Below are 24,980 nucleotides of genomic sequence, written 5' to 3'. Positions count from 1 at the left end.
CATTTAAACTTTGCTAAACTAGTCTTGTTCTGTAGAATATATGTTCACTTATGTTAAATTACATTTTGTGTGTATGCAGAAGTCTAACTTAAACACCAGTAGCTCAAACACCAGTATTTAGTCTATCTATGGTCAGTAATATTATCTCAATAGTTTTAAAGATTTTTATGGTCTTGTCCATTGTCTAACTTTTCTCAAAGGCTGAACAATGCTTTATGAAAAAAATCATAACTATTGTGCATAAAACAATGCAATGGCTCCCAAAACATGATCACTTGCTTCCAAGGATGCAAAGTTAGTTTCAACAACAGCACTCGCTTATATACAGTGTTGAATTTGTTTTCTTATTTCATGGTAATTTCATGTCCCTTCAAAAACAAGCCTGTATAATAATCACTCTTTAACAAAGACACAACACATCTCACTGGAGTTCCCAAAAGGGGACATTTTCATTGTATAACCCTCAAATAAACATAAACAAATAGTTATTTTGTAAACCAAGATTAAACCATCTAAGTGCCTTTACCAGAGCCCTGTCGATTACTATTTTGTAATTTATTAAAGATGTTGATGAGTGTGCAGACAATGTGAACCTCTGTGAAAATGGTCATTGCTTGAATGCTCCTGGAGGATACAGATGTGAATGTGAGATGGGATTTACTCCTACTGAGGACAGTAAAGCATGTCAAGGTGAGTTGTTTTGTTTTAGTAGAACAGAGGTATGTACATGTTTTCTTTTCTGTTCACTTCTTACTATGTTCTCTTTATTTAGATATTGATGAGTGCACATTCCAGAATATATGTGTTTTTGGGACATGCCAGAATTTGCCTGGAATGTTCCGTTGCATCTGTGATGATGGTTATGAGCTGGACAGAAGTGGAGGAAACTGCACTGGTAACATATTTTCTTTCTTGATTTAGCAGTTTAAATTTTCTTAATATTTGTATGTACTTTGCAAGACACTAGTGATTTTCTTGTAGTTTGTATTTAAAAAGGAAAGGAAAAGAAAAGTATATCTGTGATGGAGGGAAGACATGCTGTGACATGAGCTATTAAGTTGTGAAAATGCCAGAAAATAGTTTTAAATACAAGTCATTCAACATAAGAAATAGCATGTTTTTGAACTTTTGAACTGTGTGGTGTATTAAACATGTATCCTGCCATAATAAAGGGAGGAATTAGAAATTGTGACACTTGTCTCTTTGCTATTTAGATGTAAATGAATGTGCTGACCCAGTGAACTGTATCAATGGGCTGTGTGTTAACACTCCAGGCAGTTATCTGTGCAATTGTCCACAAGACTTTGAGTTGAACCCTACTGGAGTTGGATGTGTTGGTAAGTTTAAGTAAACAAATACAACACAAATGTTTTATAACAAAGTATTGAACATTTAGGGACAGGTTTATCAAAGGTCGCGGTGACTTTTCAAATTCAAAAAAATCGAATTTTAAGCTTTTTGTGTACTTCATCTAGGGAATAGTCCAAATTCGATGTTAAAAAAAAATGAGAACATTTGAATATCGAAATTTATGACGTACTGTCTCTTTAAAAATTAGACTAACCATTCGCTGTCTAATACCTGCCAAATTGCTGATTTAGCCTATTGGGGACCTCCTAGAACCCATATGAAGTCATTTGGTGGACTTTGAAAAATCAAACTTTTTCTTGGAGAAAGCTTTTATTCGAATATGATCGAATGCACTATTACTTTGATTCGTACCATTCCAATTTGTGCGAATACAGACCCATTCGATTCAAAATGGACCAATTCAGCCAAAAAAACCTTCGACTTAATTTAGGTTGGTCTTTTTGAATTCGAATTTTGAAGTTTTTCAAATTCGAAATTCGACCCTTGATAAATATGCCCCTTACTGTGTTTGATGAAATTAATATTATGCATGTTATCTGCAGATACCAGAGTTGGAAACTGCTTCTTGGAAACACAGCCCCGAGGTGATGGAGGCTTATCTTGCAGTGCTGAGATTGGAGTGGGTGTCACACGAGCATCCTGTTGCTGCTCTCTGGGCCGTGCTTGGGGCAACCCATGTGAATTCTGTCCTTTTGCCAACTCCAGTAAGTAACTAAATTTATTACAGACAAAACTTTTCATTAAGGACATTAATTGCCTTAAGAATGAATGAAAATGGAAGATGTAATAATTTAAATATATCCCATATACTGAAATGTATTTGTGTGGGTCCTTTTGCCAGCCATATTTAAGAAGGAACTTGATACCCTAGTATGGATATTTTAAAATGCCACGGAGTTTCTAAATGAAATATTTTATTGACTTACTGACATTTATTTCAAAGACCTGTTTCAAGATTAAAACTCTTGTCTGAGCTTTGCCTGACTCTCCAGCTTCTGCCATTGTATACTTTAGTCAGTTGATCCAGAAGAACATTACTCAAATATTCTTTAAAAATGTTTAGAAAAGTATTCTTAGGGTTAATGTAAAAGCATGTCTAATGGAAGATGCCAAGGTGTTTTTGATCTGTGATTCAGTTTTAGGGGAAAATTCACTAAAGGGCGAAGTGGCTGATGCTAGCAACTTTTCGCCAGCATTACAATCCGCATCGACATCGCCAGTTCACTAAGAGGCGCAGGCGCCGATTCGCTAGTGAAAGAGACTGTTGCTAACGTTCGCTCACACTCCGCAAATTCAGTAAAGTGTGGATTTTACTGAACGTTACCTCCTCAATCTTCTGTCACTTACATCATATCCTGTCTGCTGAAAATGCATTAAAGTTGAAAAAACACTGGCGATTTTTCCTTTTTTTAAGCGTGATTGCCTGCAAAGTTCTAACTTGAACCTTTTTTGGGTAACTGGTTTTCTCCAGACATTTTGTAACATATGAAACATTCATTTTACAGTGGACTCATGTTTAGGGCATTATATTAAATCTCTTGTCTTTATTAAGGTTCCCTGGATATTTGTAAGAAAAAGTGGTAACTTCAAGTATTTGCACCAGCATTTAAAATAAAGACCTTCATACAACTTTAAATTACCCTCCATATGCAAACTGACCTAAGCACAAGATCACTAGCGAATTTTTGCTAGGCACAAACGAACGCTATGAAATGCTTGCACGAATGCTAGTGAAGAGTCGCCAGCATTTAGCGCCCAGGGCGCAACTTTGCATATTAGTGAATTGTCACAATGGTAGCGAATTTGTACCTGGCAAAGTGGTGCCATGTGTGTGAAGTGGTTGCTGGCAAGAATTCGCCCTTTAGTGAATCTGCCCCTTAGTGTTTGGAATAGCTTATCATAGCATACTTGCTCCTACTTCCACATACCAAACTTTTATTCTCATAAATAACAACCTTTTTGAAGCCTATCAAAGTAACAAATATTTTAAAATTTCTTCCTGTTTTTTTTTTAAATATACTGGCAATTTATAAGTAAGTTTATGTGAACTGTATAAAACTGTTTGGCAAGTGTAAACAAATTCAATATAGGAAATTAAATTAATTTTAAATTGATACCTTTATTAACCTTGACTTATATATAACACATACTGTAACAGATTCAGTTTATGTCATTACCAAGATGATTAGAATTAATAGCTAATAGGCTGTGACAGTAGTCAAAAAACATTTTAAATGGCAATTGCAAGCAAGGTGAATCCTTGCATGGCACACAGTAATTACTCTCATGTGTAATAACCAGAGCTATTCATATATCTCTTTGGACATTTATTTGTGGTTAGTTGTGACTTATAATAAGCATTGTGAATTTTCAAATTAAGAGATTATTTAAAACTAACTGGTAAAACTGACTCTTCTTTTTGTTATTGTGGGATAGCTGAATACAAAACACTTTGTCCAGGAGGGGAGGGATTCAGACCAAACCCAATCACTGTTATTTTGGAAGGTAAGAAATCTGGAAATGATAATTTATTGGATATTTTAAAACTTCACATGCATTTCAATGAAATACATAACTTATTGCTTAAACTTGTATTTACAGGGATATATTTTAAGATGGTTCTTTACATAGTATCATAGTAAGTTAGGTTGAAAAAAGACACATGTCCATCAAGTTCAACATTTTTTTAACCTGCTTACTGCCAGTTGATCCACAGAAAGGCAAAAAAACACATCTGAAGCCTCTCCAATTTGCCTCAGAGGGGGAAAAAATTCCTTCCTGACTCCAAGATGGCAATCGGACTAGTTCCTGGATCAACTTGTACTATGAGCAATCTAACATAACCCTGTATTCCCTTACTTGCTAAAAAGCCATCCAACCCCTTCTTAAAGCTATCTAATGTATCAGTCAGTACAACTGATCCAGGGAGAGAATTCCATATCTTCACAGCTCTCACTGTAAAAAACCCCTTCCGAATATTTAGGCGGAACCTCTTTTCTTCTAAACTGAATGGGATGCCACATCCTGGATGGAATTTATTGGGCTGGATAGTTTTGTGTCATCTGCAAACACTAATACATTACTTATAATACCCTCCCCTAAGTAATTAATGAACAAGTTAAATAAAAGTCAACCCAATACCCAGCCCTGAGGGACCCCACTAAGAACCTTACTCCAAGTAGAGAATGTACTATTAAAAACCACCCTCTGTACCCGATCCTGTAGCCAGTTTCCTATCCATGTGCAAACGACTTCATTAAGCCCAACAGACCTTAGTTTAGAAAGCAGTCATTTCTGAGGCACAATATCAAATGCTTTGGCAAAATCCAAATAGATCACATCTACTGCCCCCCCACTGTCAAGCATCCTACTTACCTCATCATAAAAAGCAATCAAATTTGTCTGACATGACCTATCCTTCATAAAGCCATGCTGATTGCTGCTCATAATGCCATTCACTAGGACAAAATTTTCAATGTGATCCCTTAACAAGCCTTCAAATAATTTGCAAACCACAGATGTCAAAGTTACTGGCCTATAATTGCCAGGCTGAGATTGAAATATTGGAATGACATGAGCTTTTCTCAAATCCATAGGTACCATACCAGATGAAAGCGAATCTGAGAAAATCAGAAATAGGGGCTGGTCTAAAACGGAACTAAGTTCTCTTAGAACCCGGGGGTGTATGCCATCAGGCCCTGGAGCCTTGTTTACATTCATTTTTATTAACGCTTTATGGATAATATCCTGAGTCAGCCACTGACTTTATTGAGCTGAGCCATCAATGCAACTATGAAGCGAGCCTGGGAACACAGACTCCTCTATTGTATATACTGAAGAAAAGAACTGATTTAGCACATTTGCATGTTCTGTATCTGCTACAACCATTATTTAATAGAGCAATACTCTCAACCTGCATCTTAACATATTTAAAAAAAAATTGGGGGTTAGTCTTAGCCTCCGCCGCAATTCACTCTTCATTTCCTTTCTTTGCCTTCCAGATTGCTGATTTACAACATTTATTATAGTGTTTATATTCATTAAATGCAGCTTCTGTCCCAACGGACTTGTAGTTTTTAAATGCATTTCTCTACTTTCCTATTAACTTCTTTACTTCTATATTAAGCCACATAGGGTGATTCTTAGAGCTTCTACATTTACTACTTAAGGGAATAAATTGAGAATAGTGATGATTTAATATTTTAAATGACAACCATTTCTGTTCTGTGTTTTTAGCTGCAAATGTAATGTTCCAATCAATGGTCTGAAGGGCAGTCCTCAAGGCACTAAAATTAGTTTTCTGAAATTCATGTTTTTTGTTGCCCAGTACAGATGCAGCCACTTTGGTTTGTCTGTTTGACACAGAATAACTAAACACAGATATCCCATTTATCTCATTTAACACAGAAAACTGCGTCACAACATCCCATCTAATTAAGGCATTCACCATTGTTCACAATGGTGCTTTGGTATGCTAATGGAAAGGTTAAATGCATTAAATGAGTTAAGATGACTTTAGATAACGCAGTTTCTTCAATTAACCATGAGTCATGACGCATTTATCTCACAAATCCAAGTGGCTTCATCTGTATATATTTGTTTTTTGCACCAGACTTGTCTGAGTACAGAGGCGTAACGACAGAGGTAGCAGACCCTGCAGCTGCAAGGGGGCCCAGGAGATATAGGCGGCCCCATAAAACCCTCAGGGCGGGGTTTATAACGGGAAGGTGATTAGGAATGGGAAACACATGAGGGTAAACGAGGTGGGTGGAAAACATACTGTGAACAAGCAGATAACAGGAACATTAAACTCAAGAGTTCAGGGCCAGTCCTGAGAGCCCCCAGTGGCTCATGAGGTAAATGCTGCAAGTGACCAGCACAACCAGAGTTCAAGTCCTTGGCAGATCCTGATACTAATATATTATTCTCTTGTTTCTCATTACAGATATTGATGAATGCCAAGAACTTCCAGGTTTGTGCCAGGGAGGAAATTGTGTGAACACCTTTGGGAGCTTCCAGTGTGAATGCCCAGCTGGATATTACCTGAATGAGGAAACTAGAATCTGTGAAGGTATTTTAAGCTTACACTCTTTTATCATACTAGACAATGACATATGCTTATTATTTGTCAACAATGTATTTTGTTAGCACTGTTCAAATAAAAGAGACCTGAATACCTATGAGAGATAGGTGAGGACATATTTGACTGTGTTGTACATGCGATGAAACATTTTGTTTGTAATTGCTACATTTGAGTTAGTGTTGGTTATATTTTTTTTTAAGCATGTGTTATTACTGTATCTGCTTAAAAACCCTCACAATAGTATTAGGAGGGCTTGGTTTTATAATTTTTTTAAGTGAAATAATGTATTTTTGCTACTTTCTCCTGTTATACTGTTTGTATTGGCAAAGTTATTGATATAAAATCAATGATATTTCTATACAGTCATCCATTAACAGAACATATTTTGCTCCTCCAGATATTGATGAGTGTTCTGCACATATTGGCATTTGTGGTCCTGGCACCTGCTATAACACCCTTGGCAATTACACCTGTGTTTGCCCACCAGAGTATATGCAAGTCAATGGAGGAAATAATTGCATGGGTATGTGAGCTAATTTGTAGTATATGCTCTTAAATATGCCACCATTACTTGTCTTAACTTCTTATAAAATATTCCTTATTTGGAGTCCATACTTCCATCTGACCTTTGCAATTGAGTAGAATGATACAGTTTAGCGCAATATTGTGTGTAAAGCTGTAACTCATGTGTCATATGTTTAGTGGTTGGGTGAGTTTTAACTAATTGCTGCTAGTTCCTTTTGTCCTTTTCTTAACCCAGAACTCTCCTTTATTTTAGCACATTATATGCTACTAGACATTAAGCCCGCGCTAGAACATATGTAGTCAAACATTTATAAAAACAGACGCTCTATCCCTCTGCCATTGGGCAGCACAACAAAGAGGGGCGGGGCAGTGCACTGGGATTGGCTGCGGCTCTCCCGTGAGGGCGGGGCTTTTAGGCAATAAATAAAGAGGCAAGACGCTCTGCGAGGAGCTGGTGGAAGTCTCTCTCAACCCCGACCCCCCATTTACCTTTACTGACTGCACCGCGGACTCCCCGGGTCACACATCCCACAGCTCGCACTTCGCAAGGCGAATTTTCGCCTGCGCTAGGCAAATTCACTAAAGTGCGAATTTACGCTCTGGTCGGCGAACGGTAACGTATTTACGTTTTTCAGACTATCACCCACAATGGTAAAACACGCCACAGCGTAAGGGTGCGAAGTTGCGCGTCTCTCTACTTCACTAGCGTAGATTCGCCAGAGACAGTCCGTGGGGCACATGCGCAGTAGCGCTATCCCACGGACACAGGGACTGGACGCAGAGACACTTCAACTTTATTATATAGGATGGGAGTGCTTATTTAACAACTGAAACAATGTATGACATTTTGGGTGGTCTGTGTAATTGTGTTAATTTCTCAAATGTGCTTTATTACTTAGAACTTAATTATTAACATGTCCCTATTATTGCGTTGTAGATATGAGAAAAAGCGTTTGCTATCGCAACTATAATGATACTTGCGAGAATGAGCTGTCGTCCAATATGACCAAGAAAATGTGCTGCTGTTCATATAACATTGGCAAGGCTTGGAACAAGCCATGTGAACCATGCCCTTTACCCGCAACTCGTATGTATTTCAATTTTTTTACATGAATGTAATGCTAGGACTTATTCAAACTAGCATTGCTTTACACTTGTCCAGATTTTCTCCACAATATAAAATATGTTTTTATTTCAAACACTATATTTGTATGTATTATAACAAAGTATGTACTACTCTAACATACAGAAGAGCAAAATATTGTTTAGCTATTTTCTATATATGTTTTTTTTTTTTTTCACTTTTCAGCTGAATATATATTTCTTTGTGGAAACCAGGCCCCTGGATTCATTATTGATATCCGTACTGGCAAACCGATGGGTAAGGAATTAATGTGTTTGGAGGTTTTCAACTGTAAAGCATATAAGGGAGTGTTTACAACATGTGCTTAATTATTTTATTTTTATATACCCTTTTTATTATTTACCCATAGATATTGATGAATGCAGTGAAATTCCAGCAATCTGCAGCAATGGTGTTTGTATAAACCAGATTGGAAGCTTCCGCTGTGAATGTCCAATGGGCTTCAGCTATAATAATATCCTTCTTATCTGTGAAGGTAAGTTTATACTTTATGCTTAGCTCTATTACATGTTGTATGACAATTAAGGCAGACAACTATATGTCCTGAAATATAAACAGTTGTTTCTGTGTACATTTGCACACTAACAGAGATAATAGAAATAAATAGTCTTAAAGGTAAACTATACCGCTGAACAATATAGGTCTCTATAAAAATATATTGCATAAAACAGCTCATATGTAAAATCCTGCTTCTGTAGAAAATTGCCATTTTAAGAAATAAGGGATGCCCCCTGGGATTCTATGATTCCCGGTGCACACAAACAAACCATACCTGTTAGATCACATGATCAAATTAACAGACTTGGAGGTCCATTTACTAAAGTGCGGTAAATTTGACTTAAAGTTTCAGCATGTTATCGCTGAGAATATTTTTCTGCCAGAATATTTGCAGCGACTTAGTTTACTAAACAGCGATGCGCTCAGAAGTCATTGTGATCACTTGCGGTAACTACGTTAACGAACCAGTTTACTTTAGCGGTAATTTTAGCGAGTTGCAAATTTTCTGGTGACAAATTAAGTTTTTGCGAATATTTATGCTATAAAATAGTCTTGTTTTATGGTGGTTATTATGGCAATTTTTACTGCGACATTTATGGCCACAAATGCACCTTCAAAACTCATAAACTTTATTGACTGATGATTATACCGCCCAACAACATTACCAGAGTAACACCAATCAAACATGTATGCATCATATAAACCTTTCTGCCAATAGAATCATGTGAACATGAAATCATACCAGTCAATCTCTTTGCTGCATATAAATGCACAGTTTAATGTTGCCAATCACAATGAAACCAAAAAAGCGTAGAGGCTGACGAATTCTTGGACTGTGTTGCCAGCTGCCAATAATACAACTCTGAGCTGAACATGCTGTTGTTGCAGCAGATAGAAGCAGAAGCCAAAACATCCTGTCAGCAATAGCTACAGATCTCTCTCCTGTCAGCAAAGAATGATGGGTAAAAAAAAAAGTATTATGGGATATTTCCTGCCCCTCGAGAATTTCTGGCGAAAAAATACTTTTACACCACGATATAGGTGGCGGTAAAATTTTGTGAATATTCTTGTGTAAATTTTGTCTTTTGCACAGTTCGCTGTTTAGTAAACCAGGCGTTAATGTGTACGTAGCGTTATTTTCACTGAATGTGATAACTGGGCGAAAACATATTTTTGCGCAAGAAAATTTGCAAATTTATAATTACCGCAGGTTAGTAAACTGGCGAAAACATATTTGGCGACAAATTTGTCTATATTTTATGGGCATGTTTTTACCGCACTTTAGTAAACGGACCCCAAAGTCCTGTCTTTTGCTTCCACACTTCTTCCAGTTACAGTTAGAGCTGCAGTATTTCTGGTCAGGTGATCTCTAAGGCAGCACAAAAAATATCATACAATGGGGGAAAAAGATTTAAAAGGGTACTAATTACTTAAATATTACTTAAATATCCAATTTAGGATTAGGTAGGATTCTTTAATATGCCACTTTATATGATGTAAACTATCTGTTGCATAAGCATTCATTTTGGGGGTATAATTTTCCTTTAAGTTACCTAACTTATAATGCCAGACCCTGTATTTTTAAGGAACAGTTCAGCGTGAAAATAAAAAAAAAAAATAGATGGGCTGTGCAAGATAAAAAATGTTTCTAATATAGTTAGTTAGCCCAAAATGTAATGTATAAAGGCTGGAGTGAACAGATGTCTAATAAAATAGCCAGAATCCAACTTCCTGATTTTCAGCTCTATAACTCTGAGCTAGTCAGCGACTTGAAGGGGGGCCACATGGTACATTTCTGCTCAGTGAGTTTGCAATTGATCAGCATTCAGCTCAGATTCAAAAGCAACAGATATGACCCATGTGGCCCCCCTCAAATCTCTGATTGGTTACTGCCTGGTAGCCAAGGTAACCAGTCAGTGTAAACCAAGACAGCTGAAAAGCAGGAAGTAGTGTTCTGACTGACATGTTATACATCAAATCACTCCATTGCATTACATTTTTGCCTAACTAACTATATTAGAAACATTTTTTATTTTGCACAGCCTATCTATTTACCCAGTTTTTACTTTTACACTGAACAATTCCTTTAACATCCCCATTTAAGTTTATGTGCACATGCAAATTAGTTTTTAGATTTGTAAATCAATACCCTGGGTAATGTTTTATTTTGTTGAGCAACTTTTACTAAGGAGTTCTGTGTTTTAATTAAATTGTGATAAAGCACATACTGGTAAAGTGTCATAGATTTTCAAACAGAGTTTCAGAAAGTCCATTAACTGCTACACAATAGCACTAAACCATAGGTTCCACTGAAAGATTCATGCACAAACAGCTCAACATGCAGATTAGCAGGTCAAGAGTGGATGATGTGAGTAATAATCATATTATTTTACTTCCTGTAGATATTGATGAGTGCAGCAGTGGAGAAAATCTATGTCAGAGAAATGCAGACTGCATCAACATTCCTGGGTCTTATAGGTGTGAATGCTCCAGTGGATACAAATTGTCCCCCAGTGGAGCCTGTGTGGGTAAGAATGCACACTTTTGTTTTCAAAGACTTTAAAAAGGGTAGAAAGCATGTTGGTTCATTTACTTATTGTGTTTCTCTGCAGGTCGCAATGAGTGTCAGGAGATTCCTAATGTCTGCAGCCATGGAACATGTATGGACACAGAAGGCAGCTACATCTGTGTCTGTCACAATGGGTTTAAAGCCAGTGGGGACCAAACTATGTGTATGGGTGAGTAGTGTCATTTTTAGTGATGAGCGAATCTGTCCCGTTTCCCTTTGGTGAAAAATTTGCAAAATCCATTGAAGTCAATGGGCGTCAACATTTTTTTAACGTGCACAACACTTTTTTTCGCAGTCCAAATGTAATGGGTGTTTTTTCTTATGCCAACTTTTTTTGTCTCGTTGTTAATTTTTTCTTCGCGACTTTTTTGTCTCTGTGACTTTTTTGTCCAAATGCATTAAAGTCAATGGGGCTCATTTATAAACCATGAGCAAAATTGCAACTGGGCAGTAACCCAGTAAGTAATCAGTGATTAGCTTTTTAAAGCCAGCTGCAGGTTGAGCATTGAAAGCAGTGCCGGGCCAACGCGGGCAGGCGCCCCAGGCAGCCTGGCCCGTCAAAGTGCCCAATACGCGAGTGCGCATGCACGAAAAGACACAAGTGAGCATGCGCGAAAAAATACGAGTGCGCATGCGCACTTTAGTTTTTCGCACATGCGCACTCGCGCAGACGCGCATGTCGGCCAGAACAGGGACCAGACTAGGGGATTGCAGAGGCAGAGAAGGTGCGTGCCTGGCGCCCCTTCAGCTTTGCGCCCTAGGCACGTGCCTACTCTGCCTACCCCTAGTTCCGGCCCTGATTGAAAGCAATCATCTGATTGGTTGCCATGGGTTACTGCCCAGGTGCAAATGTGCTCACTGTTTATAAATGAGTCCCAATGGGTGTGTTTTTTTTATGGCAACTTTTTTGTCTTGGTGAGAATTTTCCGCAGCAAATTTTTGACAAAGTTGCATGAACAAATATTCAGGTGGCGAAGTGTGAAATTTCGCTACAAATCCATGTCTGCCGAATAAATTCACTCATCACTACCAGTCTTTCCTTTTAAGCATGGTAAAACATACACATGCATTTCACTAACTGGCATCAATCATGTTTTTTTAGATATTGATGAGTGTGATCGTCAGCCATGCGGAAATGGAACTTGCAAGAACACAGTTGGTTCATACAACTGCCTCTGTTTTCCAGGATTTGAACTCACTCACAACAATGACTGCATGGGTAAGAAACTAATGGCATACATTTAAACACATATCATGATTGATTAATTATTATTTATTTCCCATTCATTTGGTTGCGCTTTTTTGGCCTTTTCAAGGACTTTTTTAAACATATGTGTAAAAATGTACCCATAACTCAAGTCAATTGTTTTCTAGATGCAGTCAATACATCTATCTAATTCTGTTAACTCGAAAATATTTATATTAAAAATGTTTTAATGACTTTATGTATATATGCTTTATGTAAATGCAATTACCATTGAAAGCAGTATGGTCTCTGAAGGATATAATGTGAGTTTCTCTTTCTGTGCACAGATATTGACGAGTGCTTTTCTCTTGTGGGACAAGTCTGCCGCAATGGTCAATGCATCAACAATGTTGGTTCTTTCCAGTGTCTCTGTCAAGAAGGTTATGAGATCACTCCTGATGGCAAGAACTGCATGGGTAAGTGCATGCATTCTAAGTATCTTACATACTGGATGGAACTCCTTTCACTTGAGCCACATAGAGCAACACAAGTGGATCAACTCATGAGCTTTAATATAGAAGCATTTTTAATAAATTTGAAACTGTCGTTACATCCACATACATACAGTAAGCACAGAATTAAATTCATAATCTTGAGAATTGTTATTCTTGTTCCTGGCTGTCTTTAATCTTACCCCATTCATTGCAATGTAGAAAAAAGTTACAATGATTTCTGTTTACCGGTAATTATTTGACAAAATCATTGTCTTGCTGTTTACAAATAATAGATCTCTGTACCTTTTTTAACAGATATTAATGAGTGTACCAGTCTGCCAGGAACGTGCTCTCCTGGAACTTGCCAGAACCTGGAAGGCTCTTTTCGATGCATTTGCCCCCCTGGATTTGAAGTACAAAATGACAATTGTATAGGTAAGACTACATATCATATACTTCCTTGCATTCTTGTCCCAGGATATAAATGGAACTAGTTCAAAAAAGATGCATTGACTCTAGGGTTTTTTTGTACTATACATATATATTTGAAAAAATCTATTTAGATTGATCCATAGGCAGCTGTATCATTTGTTGCCTCACTTAATTACTACTGTTCTATTATTATTACATATAGCTCTAAAGGTCCCTCAGTATAATAATACATTATTATTTAATTTAATAAGAAACATGTATCTCATTATTTATCTCATGGAAACTCAATAGTCTAGAGGAATGTTGGGATTGTATTAGGAATTTCAAAATGAGCTGGCCCTATATGTGTGTAGTCCTGCTGCAAAAAGGTTGCTCCTGGCCACCAAGGAAATACCATCATGGTACAGTTTTACTTATTCTTCACTTGAGCTTTACAAGCTATGGTGACTTTATGAGTGAGGTAAAAACAAGTACCCTAAAATTTTGGAAAATTCTCCCCACTTTTATTTTATGTTGGGGTAGCAAGGCTATTTTTGGGATCAAATAATTTATACAATATAGAAATCCTTTGTGTGGTGGGAGTCATTTGTCAACAGAGATCTCCAAAAGCAGTAGTCTATGATCATTTTATTGGTAGAGTCTAGTGACCAATGTCTGAGTTGTGTGTTTTTTTAAGTTGGTTCAGAAATGATTCTGCATCATTTGAGCAAAGAGTTGTTAAGGGCAGTATTTTTTTATTTTTTAGTGCATGTAAAAAAAGGTACAAAAATGTACCTTTTGTTATAACAAACAATAACAATTCTTATGCTAGGTATGCCTGAGGGAAAAGCTACCATGTTTTTAGACGTCTATCTACTTAATATTGTTCTATTTTTTATATGCTATCATGATAATGGAACCATTCTACAATATATTATCCAGAAAACCTCAGGTCCTCACCATTCTGAATAACAGGTCCCGACCTGTAGTAGCTTCAGGCCATGTGCACTAGACTAGCCAAGTTTCTGAAATGCTAACAACCAGCACTTGTACACATTATTGATATAATAAAATAATCAGTCCTCCAAAATGTATTGCTAATCCTTCCTAGAAATAAGATATAGTAGCTTGAAGTACATCAAGGCATTTTAAGATGTCACATTGTACCTGAATTGTGGGTGTAATTACTTTGTAACAAACGTTCTACCTCATTTGCAAGTCCTGGTGTGGAGAACAAGATCTTATATTATTATAATAATATATTATTATAATAATAAGGTATATCAGGAATAGCGTTCTCAATGTGTTTTCTTCAGACACGTTTACTAGTCCAAAGTTTCAACCCCCCAGTGAACCCTTCTCAGAGATAATAGTGATACCAGAATATCTAAATTTGCTTCCTCTGTGCATGAAAAAAGGCAACAACCTGCAAGTGTCCATTACAAAATTTATTAACATTTTAAGCCGATCTATATTTAATCTCACCAGTAGGTGTCAGCATAATTCTTCCATAAACTGAGTTTAAAGACAAATTATTTTAACACAGCCTAAATTCTATGGGGCAAATTCACTAACGCGCGAAGCGCCGAGCGCTAGCGTTAATTCGCTAGCGTTTGCCATTTTCGCTACTGCGCAAATTCACTAACGAACGCTGGCGTAGTTTCGCTAGTGTTACTTCGCAACCTTACGCCAGGCGAATCTTCGCTAGCGACGAAACTACGCAAATTCACTAACTTGCGCAGTGTAGCGAACGCTACCTTTTACGCTAGACTTCCTTCGCCACCTCAGACCTGGCGAAGCGCAATAGAGTAGATAGGGATTGTTTCAAAAAAAGTCAAAAATTTTTCTAAGTCCCAAAAAACGCTGGCATGTTTTCTACATGATGGCTGATAGGCTGAAAAAGATCGAAAATTTTTTGGGGCTCCCCTTCCTCCCCCCTACATTTCCTGACTCATGGCAACTTACCTAGACAGTGGGCACATGTGTAGAGCAAAATAAAATTTTTATTGGCTGATTTGAAGGTTTTCTAGGCATTTGTAGTGCAGATACGTGTTCCTCCATTGAAATTTGAATTTCGCGCCATATGCTAATTAGCCTTCGCTAGCGCAACTTCGCTTTATATAGCGAAACATCGCTAGCGCAACTTCGCAACCTTACGATACCCCTGTGCGCAACTTCGGATTTTAGTGAATTTGTGGAGCCCTGGCGAAAATTCGCCTGGCGAAGTGCGGCGAAGAGCGGCGAAGTTGCGCCTGGCGCAACTTCGCATCTTAGTGAATTTGCCCCTAAATGTGTTTTTAATAAATACACATACACATACACATACACACACACACACACACACACACACACACATATATATATATATATATATATATATATATATATATATATACATATATATATAATACTTGTTTCTTTTTAATTGTACAGATATCAATGAATGTGATGAGGAGCCTAACATATGCTTATTTGGGACATGTACAAATACACCTGGTAGTTTCCAGTGTGTCTGCCCTCCTGGGTTTGTTCTATCTGATAATGGACGTCGATGCTTTGGTAAGTTCAGAATGAAACACGCATCACTGAAAAAGTTAGTTTAAGGATTGTGAAGAAATACAATAATAATAGTGACATTTGTAAAGTAAAGTGATTGCCATTTTTTTAATCACCTTGTTGTTCCTTTTCGGCATTTACAAAGATCAGGCAGGTCTGTATGATGTGTTCATAATGGTGAATAAAGCATGGTGATCAGCATTCTTCTAATGTATCAGTATAAGTGCACCACCTTTATCCACAGTGCATAATGCTATTGGTGTATTCAGTTACTGAAGTACCCATGTGCCTGTACATTTCATTTAAGACTTCCTTCATAGGCGTAAGACCTCCCATACTGCAACAGCAGCAATTCTTTGGTTCAGATTTTATAGCTATTCTCATTGATATCATGTATAGCAGGCTCATGGGCATATGCTGTACAAACACATAGAAAGCCCTGTCTCTATCAACCAATGGTCTGGTAGTTATTGCTTCTTGTTGGCTTGTGAAATATGAAGTGCACCATGCCAGGGCATAATGTGCAATAGTTCTTACTTATATGCATAAATGCAAGGGAAATTAAAATGGCACAACTGTGTATGCACAATGCAGATATCATTTATAGTAGCTTTTATATTTGGCTCACAAACAGAGTTTAATTTTAAGTTTTTATTTTTAAAAGGATCATAATTAGAAGATTTCACCCACCAATGTACTCTTGTCTAGTATGCCTAACTGTATAATAATTTTATTTATAGACACCCGCCAGAGTTTCTGTTTCACTCGATTCGATAATGGAAAATGCTCTGTCCCAAAAGCTTTCAACACAACAAAAGCACGGTGCTGTTGCAGCAAGATGCCTGGAGAGGGTTGGGGTGACCCTTGTGAATTGTGCCCACAAGAAGGAAGTGGTAAGATTGGGATGGTGGAGTAGAAAGCGACAAGTGCTTATATAATAATGAATAAAAATTTCAAATCATTTTACCAATTTGTGGATTTCAGGGTCAGTTTGAAGTAGAGGCAAGCGAGACTATTAGGAATCATAGGTGCTGCTTCCATGAGGCAAGAATCTTATCTTAGGCGGCAGCTGGTTACCAGGCCGTTCCTGGTAACTGTAAGAACCAAAATTCCAGTTTTTAAATCTGAATTTTGGCTCTTCTAGTGTAGAGCCCACAAATGTGGATCCAATAAAAAAAAATCTACTTTATGTTATGTTGATCGAGTACAAACTATAATAGCATTTCCAATCTTTCCAACTACATCATCCCAACAGTTGATTTGACACATTTAAAAACGATTAAATCTGTCAGTGGATGAGCCAAATAGATAATCTACATTAAACAACTGTTTAATGATACAATTGTTCATCTGAGAATTAGAAAATCTGACCATATCTAGTCAGTTAGAAAGACAGTGACAGCACAGCAGCAGCATTTGTGAGTTGCAAACTTCTGTAGCAAATTATGTTAACTTGGCTGCAAAGGGGTACTGGGGAATAGACTAATATGATGCATTTTGGGAGAATGCTGCCCTTAGATGCATGACTGAGATGTTGAAATTATGCTAATACATTCATTATGTTGAGGCCGCTGTCATACACTTTTAGCCCATTCTCATTTTGGCCCAAATTTGTACGGAATTCTAGGTTCTCTAATGTAGTTTTGTAGTGAAGCATCTTTGAGTTAATTTGGTGAAATGCATCTGATGACACATTTATAAATTGTAAGACTATTTTAAGCATTTGAGCATTTTTTCTTATAATTTTTCATTACAATTATTTTTAATATTATCTGAAAACTTCTTATAAAGCCACTGTAACTCAATATAGTGCATTACTATAGGGTTGTCAGTAAATAATTTGCAAGTCCAACAGTAGAAAGCGTTCTTGATATTTATGTTATATAATAGGGAACAACGTTAGCACATATAAGAAGGTCACTATTTTTTTTCAAGAAAGAATGCCAAAAATTGGGGAGGGTTACATTTAGTCTTGTCAGCACTGTCTGTCTTTATTATAAATCTTTTTGAGTCCATATAGTAGAGCCAGACTCATGATTTAATTTTGAACTATATATAAAACAAATAATTTAAAAGGTGTAATTAAAAACCAAGTTGATATGTAGTAATTGTATTAATCCTTAAAAATTACTAATCAGACTCAAAACCCTGCCGGCCAGGACCCCAATCAGTCAATACAATTTCATAAAAACATGGTCACTTATAGCAAACAGCAGTTATCAATTTTCCTTTAAGATGAATTATCTATATATGATTGTTGTCCCACTCTCCAATCAGGAATTTAGCCAAACAGAGTCTTGATGTGTGAGTCATACTTCTCCAATCCCATCATTATCCAAAAGGTCTCCAAATTTATATGCCTGGAGAATAAAGTAAATTTGGAGACCTTTTGTATCTTGATGGGTTTGGAGAACGGTTGGAAAGAAAATACTTTCCCCCCCAATGTTACATTACTTTATGTCTTCTTTAACTATTTATTTCATTATTTGACTAAAGTGTTGAGATTCATATGCATATTTAATCTACTCGCTATATTTCAGTTGCCTTTCAGGAACTTTGTCCTTATGGTCATGGCTCCATTCCTGGCATGGGTGACACCAGAGAAGGTAAATATCTATTTATTCATAATAATATTATTTAAGGCAGTGAGACATAATACAATAGACTGAGATTTAACTAACTGATAGTTACATGGCATCCAACCATTTATCATAGATATATCTATATCTATAATATTGCCAAGATAAAAACCTCTTTTCTTATTATGCATTTATTTTAACATGGTAAAGATATCATGTTACAGGTGTGAGGGTACCCTCACACTTGTAACAGGGGCCAGAATAGGGATACTAAAAACAAGAGAAAGCAGTAAAACCCCACACTACCTTACTAAAATGAATTGAGATCTAATTATATAAGTGCTTAGTGCTATTATAAACATACGCTTAGTTCTCAATCAATTTTAGTAAGGTAGTGTGGGGTTTTACTGCTTTCTCTTGTTTTTAGTATCCCTATTCTGGTTTATATACCTCTACACAGCCTGAAATTGGGTAATACAAGTGAGTGAACATTAATTACAAGTGAACTATATTTTTGTTTGGGGCCAGAATAGGGCCTGAGTATTAATCCTTTGTTACCGTCCACTCACTCACGCCATAGCTGCCCAGCCTAGTCCCTAGCTAACATACGGCCTCTAGAGCATACTAGTTACACAAGCTCCCTCACTTAATGGAATTGTTCAGTGTAAAAATAAAAACTGGGTAAATAGATAGGCTGTGCAAAATAAAAAATTTTTCTAATATAGTTAGTTAGGCAAAAATGTAATGTATAACGGCTGGAGTGACTGGATGTGTAATATACTAGCCAGAACTCTACTTGCTGCTTTTCAGCTCTCTTGGTTTACACTGACTGGTTACCCTGGTTACCAGGCAGTAACCAATCAGAGACTTGAAGGGGGGGCCACATGGGTCATATCTGTTGCTTTTGAATCTGAGCTGCATGCTGAGGATCAATTGCAAACTCACTGAACAGATATGTACCATGTGGCCCCCCTTCAAGTCACTGACTAACTCAGAGTTATAGAGCTGAAAAGCAGGAAGTAGTATTCTGACTATTATATTAGACATAAAGTCACTTCAGCCTTTACACATTACATTTTTGGCTAACTAACTATATTAGAAACATTTTTTATTTTGCACAGCCTATCTATTTACCCAGTTTTGATTTTGACACTGAACTATTCTTTTAAATCGCTATCTCTTTCAGGGAAAGACTCAACTTTCAGACAGCCTGCTCATATCTTACTTTCCCATGATGCATCACACTATTTCTCCCTGCAACATTCCCTTATATAACTTCCCTTCCTCCACCCACTGGTGACTTACCCTAGCAACAGCAACCCTCTAGCTCCCCCTAGTGGTTAACCTGAAAATACCTGTATCAACTATTTATTACACATTTGCACTTAAACAATTAACCATTTTACCCTACTATACACATACCAATGAAAAAAGCACAAGATTAACAGGGGCACTGTGCCAATGAGGCAAGTTGAAAAAACTTGTTACTAGTTACCTGGGGTGGCAAAAATGCAGCTCATGGTAACTTAAAGAGTTTGAAACTCAGCTCTACTAGCACAGAGAGCGCAATTATGCTCTCTGTGCTAGTGTCCTGGCACCCCAGGAACCCTCCACCTCCTTCTTGGACCCCCCTCGACTCCTTTCAGCACAAAAAGGTGAGTGCACGGCGGAGGGGGCAGCAGCTACAGCAACCTGCCTCAGGCAGCAGAGGGGTTAGGATTGCCCCTGTTGAATAAATATTACCATTACTTTATAAAGTAAATGTTTATAAAGAATGCCCCCTTCTTCTGACTGGTATTGCTTGCTGCAACTAAGTGTATTAGCCACAAGTACCTCCATCAAGAATTTACCTAACTTAGTACAGGTATGGGACCTGTTATCCAGAATGCTCGGGACTTGGAGTTTTTCAGATAAGGGGTCTTTCCATAATTTGGATCTCCATACCTTAAGGTCTGTTAAAAAAAAAAATTAAATTAAACACAAACAAACCAAATAGGTTTATTTTGCCCAAATAAGGATTCATTATATTTTAGCTGGGATCAAGTGTGAGGTAAAGTTTCATTATAACAGAAAAAAAGGAAACAATTTCTAAAAATGTGAATTACTTGATTAAAATGGAGTCTGTGGGAGAATGTCTTCCCATAATTCAGGGGTTTCTGGATAATGGGTTTAGAGATAACAGATTGTATACATTTACCTTTAATGGTATATGTGGCTTGCATATTTTTATGTGCCATTTGCATAACCGTACATATTTAATCTGCCACTTTTGCCGCCAGTTTGTCCAGATCTCCTAGCAAGGATGACACACTCGAAGGGAATTAATTGGCAGGGATAGATTTGTGTCATCTTTAACAAACACTGATAAATTGCTTACAATGCTCCCCCACCAAGTCATTGATCAACAATTTAAATAAAAGTGGACCCAATACAGAACCCTGTGAAACTGCAATAGGAATTTAACTCCAACGAGAAAATGTACCATTGAAACCACCCTTTGTACCTGATCCATTAGATTAGAGCATTTTCTTTTCATGCATAAGCAGCATCAGATCAAAGGCTTACCATTCTGACCAAATAAAATAGTTAAAGGGATACTGTCATGGGAAAAAACATTTTTTTCAAAATGAATCAGCTAATAGTGCTGCTCCAGCAGAATTCTGCACTGAAATCCATTTCTCAAAAGAGCAAACAGATTTTTTTATATTCAATTTTGAAATCTGACATGGGGCTAGACAAATTGTCAATTTCCCAGCTGCCCCAAGTCATGTGACTTGTGCTCTGATAAACTTCAATCACTCTTTACTGCTGTACTGCAAGTTGGAGTGATATCACCCCCTCCCTTCCCCCCCCCCCAGCAGCCAAACAAAAGAACAATGGGAAGGTAACCAGATAGCAGCTTCCTAACACAAGATAACAGCTGCCTGGTAGATCTAAGAACAGCACTCAATAGTAAAAACCTATGTCCCACTGAGACACATTCAGTTACATTGAGAAGGAAAAACAGCAGCCTGCCAAAAAGCATTTCTCTCCTAAAGTGCAGGCACAAGTCACATGACCAGGGGCAGCTGGGAAATTTACAAAATGGATTTCAGTGCAGAATTCTGCTGGAGCAGCACTATTAACTGATTCATTTTGAAAAAAATTTTTTTTCCCATGACAGTATCCCTTTACAGATCAGCTGATGTTCTGCCCCTGACAGCAATCATATGATAGACAAAGCTAGTGACAGTCTCCCACTGAAAATCATACGATCGGCAATATACGCAGAGATATTACCCGCATGCCGGCAGAAATTGTCTAACCTGTCCGATCAAATAACTGATTTCCGCCTGGGCGAAAAATGTCGAGACTCTCCACACGCGTTCCGAAAATCGTACAATGAGATCTTTGCGTCTATGGCCAGCTTAAAGGAAAACTATACCCCCAAAATGAACACTTTAGCAACAGATAGTTCATATCATATTAAGTGGCATATTAAAGAATCTTACCAAGCTGGAATATATATTTAAGTAAATATTGCCCTTTTACATCTCTTGCCTTGAGCCACCATTTCGTGATGGTCTCTGTGCTGTCTCAGAGATCCCCTGACCAGAAATACTTCAACTCTAACTGTAACAGGAAGAAGTGTGGAAGCAAAAGACACAACTCTGTCTGTTAATTGGCTCATGTGACCTAACATGTATGGTTTGTTGGTATGTTTGTGAGTACAGTGAATCCTATGATCCCAGGGGGCGGCCCTTATTTTTTAAAATGGCAATTTTCTATTTATGATTACCCAATGGCACATACTACTAGAAAAGTATATTATTATGAAAATGCTTTATTTACATGAAGCAGGATTTTACATATGAGCTGTTTTATACAATATCTTTTTATAGAGACCTACATTGTTTGGGGGGTATCGTTTTCCTTTAACACCTTATGTATCAAAAGTTTTTTCCATTCATACGTAAATCACATCTTCAGCAAACTACTGTTCAAGCTCTGATTAACGTCATAATACAAAGCAATTCAATTTGTTTGATGCAATCTGTACTTTAGAAAGCCATGTTTAATGAAATTGTATGCTAATCTTCAGAAGGTACTCTTGAATGCGATCCCTTAAAGTGGACCTGTCACCCAGACACAAAAAACTGTCCTTTTCAAATTAAACATGAAATCCAATTTCTATTTTTAATAAAGCATTCATAGCCATTCAGGGCCGCTCCGGCCATGAGGCAAGGTGAGAATCTTGCCTCAGGCGGCACGGAGCGGCCAGTTACCAGGGGCGGCAAAAAGCCGCCTCTGGTAACTTTAAGAGCCGAATTTCCGTTTTTTAAAACGGAAATTCGGCTCTTCTAGCGCAGCGAGCGCAATATCGCTCACTGCACTAGCGATGCGGCCCCTCCTCCACCCGCTCCGACGCTGGTAGTTAGAAGAGCGGAGCAGGAGGAGGGGCGGCATTGGGGCTGCTGCCTCAGGCGGCAGCAGCCCCTGAAACGTGCCTGTAGCCATTGTAAGCTCATTTAAACATCTCAGCTGTCGATCAAATATTGTCTGCCCCTCCACTATGCCCTGGGCATAGAGGCGGGGCAGACAATTACTTTCACTTTCCATTCACCACTTACTAGATGTCACTGCACTCCACACATCCCCCCGTTCTCTTTACCATTTAATTGCGTAGCCAGGGTATGGGGATGGACATCGGGTCCCCCATTCTGGTGCACAAACAAGATTCTGAGATGATGCAAGGCTTGCCTTAATAACAGTGTGCACAAAATTGCTGATCCCTGCTTACTATAATTTTGAAATCCCAGACTGAAGGAAGAAAGATTCAAATAATTTATACAAGGAATTAAAGTTAATTTTGCCTAATGTGATAAAATAGGATTTTGAATCATTTCTTTGGGTGAAGGGTCCCCTTTAAAGGGGTTGTTCACCTTCAAAACACTTTTTTCAATTCAGTTGTTTTTAGATTGTTCCCCAGAAATAAAGACTCTTTTCAATTCCTTTACATTTTTTATTTTTTACTGTTTTGTTTCAGTCTGACAGCTCAGGAATTCAGGCACAGACTTTGAACTGTTACTATTTTGCAACATTTAGTTGATACATTTCTCAGCAGCATTCCTAGAGTATTAGCAACTATTTTATCAATTCTGCCTGCCTATAATGAAACCAAGAGATTCTGCTCAGCAGGGACAAAGATAAGAAATGTATCAACTAAATCGGGGATCCCCAACCTTTTGAACCCGTGAGCAACATTCAGAAGTAAAAGGAGTTAGGGACCAACACTAGCATGAAAATGTTCTTGGGCTGCCAAATAAGTGCTGTCATTGGCCATTTGGTAGCCCCTATGTGGATTGTCAACCTATATTGAGGTTCTGTTTGACAGTACACCTGGTTTTTATGCAACCAAAACTTCTCCTCTAGGCCTCCAAGCCTGGAACTCAAAAATAAGCACCTGCTTTGAGGCCACTGAGAGCAACATCCAAGGGGTTGGAGAGCAACATGTTGCTCACGAGCTACTGGTTGGGGACCACTGAACTAAATGTATCCATTTAGAACAGTTTACAGGGTTGAACTGTAGGTGAAAAATGACTCAATATTAAATAAACGATCACACGCGGAAAATAGAAAGTCATTGGAAAATTTTATTTCTGGTGATTTATATGAAAACAACTAGTTGTTTGAAGGTGAACAACCCCTTTAACTAACCTTCTAATAATTTGCCCAAAACAAATGTCATACTTACAGGCCTATAAATGCCATGTTGAGATCATAATCCATTTAATATATAAAAACAACAGCAGCTTTCCTCCAATCCATTGATACCAAACCAGACAAAAATAAGTCTGAGAGTATTAAAACATTGCCCTGGCTATAAAGTGAAGTATCTATGTATTGGAGGGTGTATTCCCTCAAGCTTGCTGCTATATTTGCTTTAATTTTTAAAAAGTACCAACCATATTTTGTGTTAGTCATTGGCAATTTGTATACACTGAGCCATGTGTACCTTCTGTGTACATTAAGGAAAATAACTTAAGTGCATTTGTTTTTTAAGAATGCCCTAAATTTTCCATTTTTTAATAGCACCACACTCTGAACTTGCATGACTTTATTATTGATGTACTTAAAATGCATGTTTTGTAATTATTCTTTGCATGTAAAGAAATGGTACAATGGACTGGAAATATGATATTATTGTAAAATAATATTTTATATAAAAAAAACATATCCTATTTTCTTCTGTAGATGTGAATGAATGTTCTGAGAGCCCAGGAATCTGTGTCAATGGAATCTGTATTAATACTGATGGCTCCTTCCGATGCGAATGTCCGTTTGGATATAATCTGGATTACACAGGAGTTAATTGTGTTGGTGAGTAGAATAAAACTATCCCAATTATGTATTTGCTAAAAAAAATATAGCTCCCTTCCCACCCCCTACTAAGTCTTGTACAGCTTTTACTGAGGACTAAAAATCGTATCAAAAAACAATTAAATGTTTCTGTGCTTTTCCTTTCAATTACATAAAAGTCACTTACGTTTTCTGCTATAGTCATGCACAAAAAGCCTATAGGAT

General features: G+C 37.5%; 1 protein-coding gene across 3 annotated transcripts in view; it reads left to right on the top strand.

Annotated features, from left to right (window-relative positions):
* Window positions 1-24,980, top strand: part of fbn3.S (fibrillin 3 S homeolog) — a 141,534-nt gene that overhangs the window by 100,270 nt on the left and 16,284 nt on the right. For 2 of the 3 annotated variants that reach the window (XM_041579836.1, XM_041579835.1), the window contains 19 exons: window positions 565-690; window positions 773-895; window positions 1,215-1,337; window positions 1,914-2,075; window positions 3,808-3,876; window positions 6,317-6,442; window positions 6,852-6,977; window positions 7,917-8,066; window positions 8,289-8,360; window positions 8,473-8,598; window positions 11,024-11,149; window positions 11,234-11,359; window positions 12,293-12,409; window positions 12,724-12,852; window positions 13,186-13,305; window positions 15,715-15,840; window positions 16,578-16,730; window positions 18,378-18,443; window positions 24,651-24,776. In XM_041579836.1, the coding sequence (XP_041435770.1) occupies window positions 565-690; window positions 773-895; window positions 1,215-1,337; window positions 1,914-2,075; window positions 3,808-3,876; window positions 6,317-6,442; window positions 6,852-6,977; window positions 7,917-8,066; window positions 8,289-8,360; window positions 8,473-8,598; window positions 11,024-11,149; window positions 11,234-11,359; window positions 12,293-12,409; window positions 12,724-12,852; window positions 13,186-13,305; window positions 15,715-15,840; window positions 16,578-16,730; window positions 18,378-18,443; window positions 24,651-24,776 (2,292 nt within the window). The remainder of the gene's footprint in view (window positions 1-564; window positions 691-772; window positions 896-1,214; window positions 1,338-1,913; window positions 2,076-3,807; window positions 3,877-6,316; window positions 6,443-6,851; window positions 6,978-7,916; window positions 8,067-8,288; window positions 8,361-8,472; window positions 8,599-11,023; window positions 11,150-11,233; window positions 11,360-12,292; window positions 12,410-12,723; window positions 12,853-13,185; window positions 13,306-15,714; window positions 15,841-16,577; window positions 16,731-18,377; window positions 18,444-24,650; window positions 24,777-24,980) is intronic. The other variant, XM_041579837.1, reaches the window with a different exon arrangement.

Source organism: Xenopus laevis, chromosome 1S (genome assembly GCF_017654675.1).
Source record: "Xenopus laevis strain J_2021 chromosome 1S, Xenopus_laevis_v10.1, whole genome shotgun sequence".
NCBI classification, from domain to species: Eukaryota; Metazoa; Chordata; class Amphibia; order Anura; family Pipidae; genus Xenopus; species Xenopus laevis.
The sequence above is the reverse complement of the archived record's forward strand: the minus strand, read 5'-3'. Positions and strand labels throughout refer to the sequence as shown.